General features: G+C 41.2%; 1 protein-coding gene across 3 annotated transcripts in view; it reads right to left on the reverse strand.

Moving 5' to 3' along the window:
• LOC105025015 (E3 ubiquitin-protein ligase rnf213-alpha) overlaps nucleotides 1–11495 on the reverse strand; it is a 52177-nt gene that overhangs the window by 7870 nt on the left and 32812 nt on the right. For all 3 annotated transcript variants that reach the window (XM_034288999.1, XM_034288996.1, XM_034288993.1), the window contains exons 29-55: nucleotides 11301–11431; nucleotides 10720–10815; nucleotides 10237–10361; nucleotides 9636–9758; nucleotides 8425–8474; nucleotides 8178–8307; nucleotides 7802–7937; nucleotides 7371–7556; nucleotides 6878–7008; nucleotides 5755–5900; nucleotides 5225–5434; nucleotides 4877–5064; nucleotides 4314–4434; nucleotides 3755–3855; nucleotides 3460–3639; nucleotides 3104–3270; nucleotides 2813–2915; nucleotides 2622–2736; nucleotides 2271–2478; nucleotides 1923–2119; nucleotides 1663–1785; nucleotides 1421–1531; nucleotides 1033–1275; nucleotides 838–931; nucleotides 651–685; nucleotides 457–560; nucleotides 21–177 (exon numbers count right to left, since the gene is read on the reverse strand). In XM_034288999.1, coding sequence (XP_034144890.1) covers nucleotides 21–177; nucleotides 457–560; nucleotides 651–685; nucleotides 838–931; nucleotides 1033–1275; nucleotides 1421–1531; nucleotides 1663–1785; nucleotides 1923–2119; nucleotides 2271–2478; nucleotides 2622–2736; nucleotides 2813–2915; nucleotides 3104–3270; nucleotides 3460–3639; nucleotides 3755–3855; nucleotides 4314–4434; nucleotides 4877–5064; nucleotides 5225–5434; nucleotides 5755–5900; nucleotides 6878–7008; nucleotides 7371–7556; nucleotides 7802–7937; nucleotides 8178–8307; nucleotides 8425–8474; nucleotides 9636–9758; nucleotides 10237–10361; nucleotides 10720–10815; nucleotides 11301–11431 — 3711 coding nt within the window. The remainder of the gene's footprint in view (nucleotides 1–20; nucleotides 178–456; nucleotides 561–650; nucleotides 686–837; nucleotides 932–1032; nucleotides 1276–1420; nucleotides 1532–1662; nucleotides 1786–1922; nucleotides 2120–2270; nucleotides 2479–2621; nucleotides 2737–2812; nucleotides 2916–3103; nucleotides 3271–3459; nucleotides 3640–3754; nucleotides 3856–4313; nucleotides 4435–4876; nucleotides 5065–5224; nucleotides 5435–5754; nucleotides 5901–6877; nucleotides 7009–7370; nucleotides 7557–7801; nucleotides 7938–8177; nucleotides 8308–8424; nucleotides 8475–9635; nucleotides 9759–10236; nucleotides 10362–10719; nucleotides 10816–11300; nucleotides 11432–11495) is intronic.

The raw sequence follows: 11495 nt of genomic DNA on the forward strand, positions 1-11495 counted from the left end.
GCTGTCTCCACCGAGGTTACCTCTGGCTGTTCTGAGGCTCCTCGCAGCATCGCCAAGTGGGTCAACAGCCTGACCAGGATGAAGGGGGTGAGGGACATGTTTTTGGTGTCCAGGGTGTCGGGATTCTCCCTCCTCTGAGGGTCCCCCAGTATGTGTCCAGTCTTTGTGAGATCTCCCCTAAGAGGACAAGTTCGGTTATTGACGGTTACTATAGAGTTGGGCCACATGTACCAAACTCATCAGAGTAAGAGTGCTGATTTAGAATTTGTTGACATTTAAATCAGCATTTCTCAAACTGTTTTTTTGCCAGGGACCGACAAAGCATGGCCTTGTTCCTCTGGGGACCGCTGGCATAATAACATGGACAGAGGAAACCTGATCCCATCATCACTCCTAAATCTGATTCTTCAGATCAAGATTAATATTAATGTTGGGCCCTTCAGAGAACTGTCTTACTCCTGTAACTCCATCTTCTGGAAACCGCTCACGGCCACGTGACTCTGCCCTCCAATCTCCACCCCACACTCCAGACAGTGTGCCTTCTCCATGGGTTGACCACACTGTGGTAGAGTGGGGGGAAATTAGCCGGCCCCTCGGGTTATAAACATTAAACATTTTAAAGGCAATGTTATGTTAAGAAGTTTGCCTACCTTATCAACAACACAGGGGTGACCGTTCGGACAAGCTGTCGAGATTTGAGTCAACATTGAGTTTATATAGCAATTCTAACAGTTACATGCATATGTTTTCTATACTGTAGCAATATAGCAGTGGATATATTGAGGTGATATATATTTACAATCCTGTCAAGTTAGTATTAAGTATTTATGCACTTACAATACCAGGAAAGGCCATAATCCACTTCATTCTTTATTATAAGCCTTTGAGCTACAGCCAGCATGTCCTCAGGCATTGTGGGTAAAAAGGCCCTCTGGGGAAACATATCAAGACAAAGACTCAACTCTCACATTCAACAGACAAAAAAAATTCTGTTTACAATAAGACATTGACCGCTGCATATGAGAAACACACCAGCATATTTTGGGGGGTGAGGCCTAGTTGTTTCAGGGGTGTCAGCAGCCCCTCAGCCCCAGCGAGGAGCCCGGCGGCCAGGTGGAAAGCCACCTCTATGAGGGAGTGCTCCACATTGGACCGGTCAGGCAAGACACTCAGCCCTCCCATCCTGTTGTGAATCAAGGCTGTGGCAAAATCCCTCAATCTCTTGCTGTTCAGGTACTTTGAGCCTTGGATGAAGTTCTCAAGTGCTTGGCATTGCTGACGGCGAGAGACAAAGTCGACCGTTTTAGATATAAATGTCATTCAAAGTATAATAATCACGGGGTAGCTTGCCAACACTAGTTGTAGGGTTGCCAGTTTTCCTGCCGATGTGGAGACTAAAGTCTTGTGCGTCATGCCGTACCTCAGGGGTGGGATGCAGGGCCGTGTTGCCAGATCTGTACAAAGAGGTGACTTCTCTGAAAAGAGCCAGCAGGACATATAAAGTCCGCCTCCTCTGAGGAGCAGGGCACCTCTGAAAACAAAACACACAAAGCTGTGGAAAGATTCTCTTCATCCATGACATTCAGCAAATCCACAAATGTTAGAACATACGACCGAACAAACGTACAGTAGTCGTGAGCTTAGTGCATCTACTCCTAATACCTGACACGTGTCCTCAATCTCCTCCACACTGCCCTCCAGAGCTGCTTTGGCGACAGCCTCGCGGATGTCCTGGTATTCCTCTCCATAAACAAGATACTGGTCCATCTGGCCACTGTCTTCATCCTGCACGCAACACAGATATGCCTCACATTAACACAGTCCCTGACACTACCAGCGAGGGAATACACATAACTTAAATCCTCAGTAAAAACATAATTATAAGCCATTGATGACAGGTAAACAGTGGGTCAACTGTTTACCTGTTGCTGAACCTCCTCAGGGAAAAGCCATCTGTACTCTGCTTCCTTCAGCATGTCCTGGACGAACTCCACGCCCTGCTGACTGCTGATCCTGCGGATCAGGTAGATCCGGTACCAGTCGTTCTCACTTCCCTCGCACAGTGTCATTACAACACCAAGGAACTCCTCGACCCCGTCCTGGGGACTCTCAAATTCTCCTGCACACAATTTGAGAAACCAGGAACGGGTCTTGGATCAGTCAGTCGAATGGATTGAAAGAATCCTCTACGTCCCTTATGAAACAGTTGTTATAAATTCACAGCACCAAGCGACATGGTGCCTACTCAACCAGACGATGTTGTTTCTCACCAGATTGCTTTCTATGGAGCAGCTGTGCTGCCAGGTCCAGGCCCAGACGAACCCTTGCGATCTGTTGCAGGTACTCTATTGTGACCTTCTCAGTCGACCTATTGACCATGTCCTGGAAGTGACCCAAGAACCTTGTCTCTTCCTCCAGGTAGGCCTTCTGGTCTCCAGGTCTGTGGCATCCGTCTGACATTTTGTCCAACATGGAGTCCTGCAGAAAATAAAGTTAGTGACAATGGGAAATCATGCAATTTTGAAATGTCTTGGGGACAATGTGACTGCATGAGTGGTTCTCAGTAAAATATGATAGTGATAGCACTATAAATGTAGTACCAAAACGCTTCCAGGTCTTACCTCAAGGCAGTTGATGTACAAGGCATAAAGTTCATTTTTATCTTCTATATCAACAATTTTGCTTTCTTCTACTGATGTCAAATGCATCTGCAGATATTCTTTGACTTCTTCAAAGCTAAAAGTGTAAAGATTTAGAGTTAAATTCAGGCAAATGTTCGACAAGATCTGAATACATTTCTCTCTTCACTCACCTGTACTTGAGCAGGAGTTTCAGTATCACAGATCGTATTACAGGATATTTGTCCAGAGACTCATCAAATGGCGAGAAATCTTTGGTGTATGTCTGACTTTGTGCTGTTGAAAATATATACAGATATTACAAAAACAATGAAATTATAGCACAGACACAAGCCCTTAATGATCCACAATCTTTTAACTATTCTGTAAAATGGTTACATGAGTACATGGACAAAGACGAGCCGAAGTCAGTATTTTGGCTAGTATGTTCTGTGTTGGTTTCACGGCTTGTGATTTGGGGGTACCTCTGTTGAGTGGAACTGGTTCTGTCTCGACCATGAGGAAGGACAGCAGATGCAGGACAACACCTTTGGATGGTGGAATGTTGTCTTTGAAGCAGACGCCAGTGACCAGGTCTATGAAAAAGGCATTGCAACTCTGCCTGAACTGTCTGTTTAGGTTGATGCGAGCTCTGCCAAAACGTGTGCGAGAGAAATTGGCATTATTATTATTGACCTGTTCTATTCTTGTGGTGAAACTTGTAATATCATTTGCACACGTCTGAACACAAATTAGTGTGTCTCGAGAGATTTTGTCCTGTATAAGGTCAAATAAATACATTAGAAACTGTCATTTGTCCAGAGTCACAGCTGTAACACACCCCGTCTCATCGGACACTTTGATCTCAAAGTCATCCGGGAGTTCCTGTTTGCACATAGGGCAATACATCTGGCCTATGTTGAGACACTCTCTGACACAGATCAGACAAAAAATGTGTTGGCAGGGGAGGTCCACTGGGTCATGGGGTTCCCCAAAACACACCCCGCACTGGAGACCAAACCTAAGACAAACAGGGCAGGTGTTAATAATTAAATGCTGGACACAGCTAATTTCTAATGTTGAATTATGATACGAATAACGTATTATACTAAACAACAGATACAAAATAGACCCACTTGCAAATCAGACCACTAGCTGCTTGTTTACAGCTCTTCAGTAATTTAATGACGGCTGCAAATGGTTCCTCTGATTTTACGTCCGAGTTCTTTGCCAGAATCTGAAAGTGAAAAATCCCCAGGTTGGTAAAATAAGTGTTACATTAAACATAATGTTAGATCCAGTTGTATCATTTTCAGTGCAGTATTTTTCTCCAAATTACATTGACATAACATCAAAGTAAGTTAGTTATTGCTGTGCTGGCCATAACATAATAAAAAATACCAATGAAGTCCAATGAATTATAAACAATAATTTCTAGTCTAGAATGGAACTGAATCAAAAAAGCGACGGGAATTTAAAAATAGATGTTGTCGATTTTTAAGCACAGATGCCTATGATTTACTCTATAACTACTACGATAACATAGTTGTAGAGTTCAGGTTAATGCAATTGCGGTTGACTTCCTTGCTCAAGGACAGAACAACAGATTTTTCACCTCGGCTATGAATTGATATATAGAGACATTTCAGTGGAACAAATGGTAGCATGTTGAACTAAATAACTAAATCAACTCACCTTGCCTAAGGTACAAGTATGATCAATGACCAGATCCTTGAGAACCCTCTCCTTAGACTCGAAGCCCAGAACCATGTGTTCCACAAACAGAGAAAGGATACAGATGCGGTTCCATTGATTACTAAAAACACAAACAAGGTTACATTATTACCCGTTCTGAAGGAACTGAGCACATCGAGGAGAAAGACAATTATGATAAAATATCAACTACAGACTTGGACAATGACTCAAGTATTTTGTATATTATTAACGGGACTTAAAGGCGCACAGTGTAGAATCCTGCCTGCCTCTAATGTTCAGAAGACAAACATTTTCAACAATGACACTATAAAGAATATCTCAGGCACGGAGAGCAATTTTGTAGAAAGAATCCTAAATTAAAACATTAACTGCAGATGTCTTCGGGTAATTTACTTGTATGTACTTGTAAAATATACAAAAATCCCCTAAATAAAGAAAAAACATGGAAATATCCCACAAGGGTATACAGACATAAAGACACTCACTTGATTTAAGTTGTAAAATTGTCCCTCTAAACTTTAAAATGGGCGTTACCCCCTCACCAGATGTTGTCAAAAATTTCCCGGCTCCTTTCTCCATATTGCCTCAGGCTTCTCTGGGAACAGACCAGCTCCATTGATCCTTGCAGTCTCTTCACTTGCTTCAGCCAGTCCCGGCACTGGACATTGGAGTCCAATACAGGACGGTCCAGGTGCTCAACACAGACAACTGCTGCGTAGACGTCCATAACCTGGCAGAGGAGAGAGATCGGTGCAAGCTAGCTATACCGGCGTTGACGAGAACAGAGTAGAAGGTTGGCAGCCTCCTTTCAATGCATTACACACGTAAGTTGCAACATAATACAATCATAATATTCTGTTTCAAAGCAGTGTGGAAATACATGCACAAACCATCTCTGGACTGGCCTTCACTAGTGCGTTTCGCTGCAAGTGAGGTGCCACTTGTGGCTGCAGGGACATAATCTGGTTGAGGTTGTGTAGCCGGTTGCGGTACATTTTGTAGGCAGAGTGGATCAAAAGTAGTGAGGGAATTTCTTCACTTGGAGCTTTTCGTCGCCGCTGGAGCTCGTTCACACAGCTGCTCAAGGCTTCACACAGAAGCTGGGAAAGGAGCGTGACATTCATTAGGACCACTTTATTTGTTGACAGCAGGTGGCCAAGTACGAGTGTTGGCCCAGTAACCGACAGGTCGCTGGATTGAATCCCCAAACCAACAAGGTATTTAATACAAGTTGCACCAGGGTTTCTGTCTATATTGGCTGATCCACTGGCTGGGAACTCACTCTCAGAGGGTGGAATATGCCAAAAACCCATTTCCATTTTTACACTCATTTTTACACACACTAGTAGAATGTTGAAGTAACAATACTAAATTATGACCAACTGTATTCACAAAGGACTATGAATGGGCAAAGTCATACCTTTAACTCTGCCTCTGAAGCCACTTTCATCGTCATGGCAATAAAATCCTGCAGGTACCTTTGGAAAAACTCCATCTGCAGTTTCTTATCCACTGTATCCAGATACTGCCCAAGGGGGATTTCCTTGAAGAGTGCATCAAACTCTCCTTCAACAAAAAGTGAATATGGTTTTACAATGTGTGTGATGCAACATAAATCCCTGAGAAAGTGCAGACGAAAAATGCACACTTGCTAATAATTAGCTAATAATAATAACATTCAATAATATTTTAATAGGTAACACTATATTTGGAGAGTCCCTGAAATGTGACTGTAGATGCTCAACACCTGGGGAAGTCAACTCTGGCCCTCCAAGCCAGGTCCACTTCAGAGATCAGGGATCTACTAAGACCGGGGACACCAGGTGGGTGCAACGGATGATGAGGTAGAACAGAAAACCAGCAGGCTCCCACCCTCGTAGGGTAAGAATCGAAGAACCCTGCCTACAGACAGAATTGAAGAACCCTGCCTACAGACAGAATCGAAGAACCCTGCCTACAGACAGAATCGAAGAACCCTGCCTACAGACAGAATCAAAGAACCCTGCCTACAGACAGAATTGAAGAACCCTGCCTACAGACAGAATTGAAGAACCCTGCCTACAGACAGAATTGAAGAACCCTGCCTACAGACAAACTACTGACTGTTAGTAAAACTTTAAGGGCCGGTTTCGCAGACATGGATTAAGCCTTGTCTAGGCCAAAAAAAATCAAGTTCAATAGAAAATTCCATTGAGCTAGTTTTTTTGGTCCTAGACTTCTGTGTCTGCGAAACTGGCCCTAACTATCTTACTTAACCTTCATCCTAATGCTAACCCTTATCCTAACGCTATCCTTTATCATCACTTTAACCCTTATCATAATGCTAACCCTTAACCTAACCATAACATTAACCCTTACCTAAAGCCTTTTTATAAACCTAACCCTAATGTTAGCAAACAGTTGCTTATCAACAGTTTGTTGAACATTTATTGACAGCATCACTATCTATGGAACATCCACAGATGGAAAATGGAACTCCCAGAATAAAGTGTAACCTCATACTATAGCATAATCAAACATAATTTAGGCACAAGATGATTTACTTCGGTGCTGCAGGTTTTGCATCATAAGTTCATCTAGTATTTCTTTGATCCTCCAGCTGAAGGGCATAGTGCAGCTCATGGCACTCTCTGCTGTGACATGGCCCGGCACCAGAATGACCTTGGACTCAGAACTGTTGGAAAAAGAGTTCATCAGACCTCCGTAGGACAGAGCGATGTCACTGCTGACAAGACAGGCAGATTCAAAGGATGAACATCATATCAAGGGTTAGGGTTTGGCACCGCCAAAACATGGTTCGCTCTCATTTCAGTATGTCTGTCAATGTGATATCTACCTGTTCAACAAGCACACAAAACAGGCTACATGAAACTATTCACATTTACATTAAACAAAAATAAACAACTGGTCTTCTTAGGTTTTATATGCTGAAAATAAAGATAAAATATTTTTGGCACACGTGTTTACATCTCTGTTACTGGGCGTTTCTCCTTTGCCAAGATAATCCATCCCACAGATTGCACATAGGTTACTCACTTAGGATCCATTTTAGGAATATCAAGCATCTCATCATTGTTGAATATCTTCAGCCATAGGTTCCTAACTCCCTGCCCACTGTTGTGGTCCAGCAGGAGGTCGAGGTTACGGTCCCGGTCGATGACCGACACCAAGTGAGCCAAGAGGGGTGAGACCACGGCTTGGATTCTCTTCCACAAGGTCTGGCTGTGAGACAAAAACAGAAGGATACAGTAGGATATAGGTAGAACAACACATAGGTTAAAATAAATATCCTGTCACAAAAAGCATCCTGTCACAAAAGCAGGCGATGCCAGGAACATTGTGAATGCTGAGCATGGGATTTCATGAACCGTAACACCCCTTTTATGAAATGACTACATTGAAATTACACAACAAATGAATAAATTATAGATTTCCTGATCTGGCCAGGGCATCCTTAAAAGACATACGTGAATGTTCCCCCCTCCTGAAGAGCACTGATGTTGCATGCCTCCCTTAACACCCAGTTAGTGGGGAAGTGGATGTTCCGCTCACGGTTCTTCAGTAAAGAGTGGAGGTGGCTCATCAGTGGTGTCAGAAATGTATCTTTATGGAAAAACACAGAGACCAAATAAAATTCAAATAAATAAAATTCAAATAAATAAAAAAACATTTACCTTTGACAGAAGTGTTTGCTGGTGTTATGAGCTGAGAAGTGTTAGTCAACAAACATTCTACAAAAAAAAAAAAAAACTTTCTATCGAAAAGGTCCATAAAAGTGTTCTAGGTCTGATCTTTTACCCTGTGTACAGTCAGTGGTGTGTTAAGAACCTTTCAGGTACTCACTGTCTTCCAGAAGTGTGAGCAGGATTTCCACTCTCCTGGTGCTGAGAGCGCCACTCTCCTCCTGGTCCCTGAGCATGCTCACTGCTCTCTGCACACAGCTACGAACCAGATATGTGGCATCAAACTCAACCTGGTACAACAACAAGTCCAAAAGAAAAAACAAACCTTGTTAGGTTTACAGTTTCATACCATAACCTATTCAAGAACTGCAATAAAAGTATTCAACATAAAGGCTTAAACCACTTACAAAGTGCTCTGGCCAATTTGACTTGACGTCTATGTCATCTGTACACATTGCTAAAACAAGAAAGTAGACAATGAGGAAGAAAAAAATATATTTCAATGCCTAGTTTCTGTAATTGAACATCTGTATAATTTGTGCAACTCCGTATATAAAAATGTCCTTCAGTTTGGCTCAATTTGTAGAGACCTGTAAAACACACGTGAAACATACAATTGTGTTGTCCCTCTACAGTAAAAAGTGCCAAAAATATTTCAACTGTGACACATCTTTATTCTATATTTCAGCACTGGGATTTGAAATGATCCAATGAGTATCTGGGGTTAAAGTTCAGACTATACAAAGAAAAATATAGCTGGCACACTCATGCTCAACCAAATAATATTTTGACTAAGAGACTACGAAGATCGCAGAGGATCGAAACATTGTCTTCTCTTTTTTAATAAAGATACTTTGGTGGAGCATATGAGTGTGCAAGCTCAATTCGTCCTTATATGTTCAACTTTTCGTCTCTGCTGTTCCAGAAGGATTTTGAGGTTATTTTCATCGAAATTTGCATTATGTTCAATAGCCAGGCTTGACTGGTGTCATATTTTCCCTGAAGTCTGAGTCCAATAGACATCACCAGATGTTGGATATCTTCTCTAGTGATGCCCTGCCTGTCCTTCACTGCAGCTGTCTTCAGTTCCTGCTTTTTCGGGCCCCTTTTACACCTCGTCTGCCACAAGTGAGTGCATAATCAATTGGATTCATATCAGGTGACTGCTTTGACCAGTCAGGAACGTTCCACTTTTTTCCCAGAAAAGGTGATTTTATAGCTGTGGCAGTATGTTTAGACTTGTTGTCATGCTGCTTGATGAAGGGATGAGCAATGAGTTTAGAGGCATTTCGTTGTATCTGTGCAGGTTTCTGTACACTTCAGAAGTCATCGTGCTGATGCCATCAATGAAGATAAGGCAAACCATAACATTCCCATGTTTCATAGATGGAATACTTTGGAACATGGGTATTTCCATTTTTTCTTCTTTCCATCAAAGAAGAAATTACCCCCCCACGTGCGCAGAAAATCCCATAAAAACTGTCAGTGTGCACTTGAATCTGATAGTCATTGTATAATTTCCAATCAAAAGTGCTACAATACAACGCCAAAAAAACCTTAAACATGTCACTGTCCAAATACTTTTGGAATTCACTGCATATGATTAAATGAAATGTACCCTCGGACAGCTCCTTTATTTCCTCAAAAAGCTTGCTGATGGGTAGGTTTCTCAGGGCCCGGATATCTGACACAAACTCTTTGGATTTTCTTAGGTCATCAATGTGAACTGATTTCCAAGGTCCTTCGCAAAGACAAAGGAAACTGCATTAATAATGAAAGCATTTAACAACAGATAATTTATTTGTGAGGTGCAAGATTATACTATTGTAGGGATAGTTAAGAATATCATCAACAAAGCAATTTTTTCTTTTACTTTTTCTAAGCAAAAAGACGGATACCATTTTTATGTTTACTTGCATTTTGATGGAAGTTGCTGTCTAGTGTTGGACAACTGCTAATTAGCTTTAGCATAAAGAATGGAACTTTATAGTAATAACTACAATCATAGCTGGTCGTGTAGACTTCAAGTCAACACACTACTGCGATTTAGCATTGATTTGCCAAACGACTAAATTCATCATTCTGCATGCTAGGAACTATTCCACCGAGCAAAATAATTTGAAAGATGTCTTTTCTTCCAGGCAGATGTCTTTTCAACACCCTTTGCTCAGTGGGATCCCTTTAAATATGTTTACTGTATAGCATTTTACAGAACTTACCTCCATGGAATCCAACGTAGGAGGTTCCGCCTTCAATTCGAGGTAATTTGGTAACAAAGTACACAAATACCCTTCCATTGTCAACATTAGCTTTTGTTTTGTTTATTTCGTTTATCGACGAATATCTGATGAAATTTAAAAGATTTAAACAAGTTTAAACATAAGCAAATAGAAACGTCATACAATAAAATAGTATAACTGATTTTAGCAGACATCATATATTTTTTTAAAGGGGATCTGCTAAATGGAAAAAATGTAAAGGCTTTGTCTATACCATTACTTTACCAGGTAAATATATTAAGAACACATTCATAATTACAGCAATAACCAAGGAGTACTAAGGGTTCATTGTCTTGCTCAGGGTCAGAACGACAGGGCTTTTCACGTCGTCAACTCGGACGAGAAACAGTAACCTTTAGTTTACTGGCCCAAGGCCCTGGAGCACTAGTCTACCCATGGCAAATCAAAATAGCAATCACGCACTTGGCTGATGCAAGAATGTTCATGCTCTGGGAATCCTCGTCATAGTCAGTTTGGATGATGAGGACTTTATCGGCATTTGTGGAGTCAAGAAATTGCCTAGAGAGAAAACAGTTAACGTATATATAATAGTACACATGATCGTAACAGAGGTCATATAATTTGGCTTGTAAAGTTTTGAAGGTAAAACTTAATTTTGAGGATCTCAAAAGTGTATCTGTAGACACTCTACAGATTATCTACGGACTATCTTACTTCACCTTTATCCTAATGCTAACCTTAACCCTTCCTCTAAACCTCATTCTAAACCTACCTCTAACCCTAAGCATAGCAAGCAGTTGCTTATCAACAGGTAGTTTGTTGAATATTTGTGGATAGTACAGCTATCTATTGAATGTATACAGATGGAAATTAGGACTTTCAAAATATAGTGTAATTGTTAAGAGAATATTTTTTTCAAACCTACAAAAACACATGAACATGTGAACACTACTGTAAGTCATTTTTGGTAACAGTGTTGCTAAAGTACTATTAAGAAGTGTTAAATATAGATAAAATGATGCTTGTATCATGTTGAAGCAAACCTGATTTCTTTGAGGAAGGAGTGCTCTGTGTCAAACTGTTGCAGTGAGAGCAGTTTAATATTACAAAGCTCTGTGATGTTCTGAAGCTTTTCAATATCTGCTGCTGTCAACAGTCGGGAGAATGTTGTGACCTTTGAAAAAGCAGCAAGATTGTGAGAAAAATAAGATGCAATCTATTCAAGCCATGTTCTTCAA

Source organism: Esox lucius, chromosome 3, assembly GCF_011004845.1.
Source record: "Esox lucius isolate fEsoLuc1 chromosome 3, fEsoLuc1.pri, whole genome shotgun sequence".
Classification (NCBI taxonomy): Eukaryota; Metazoa; Chordata; class Actinopteri; order Esociformes; family Esocidae; genus Esox; species Esox lucius.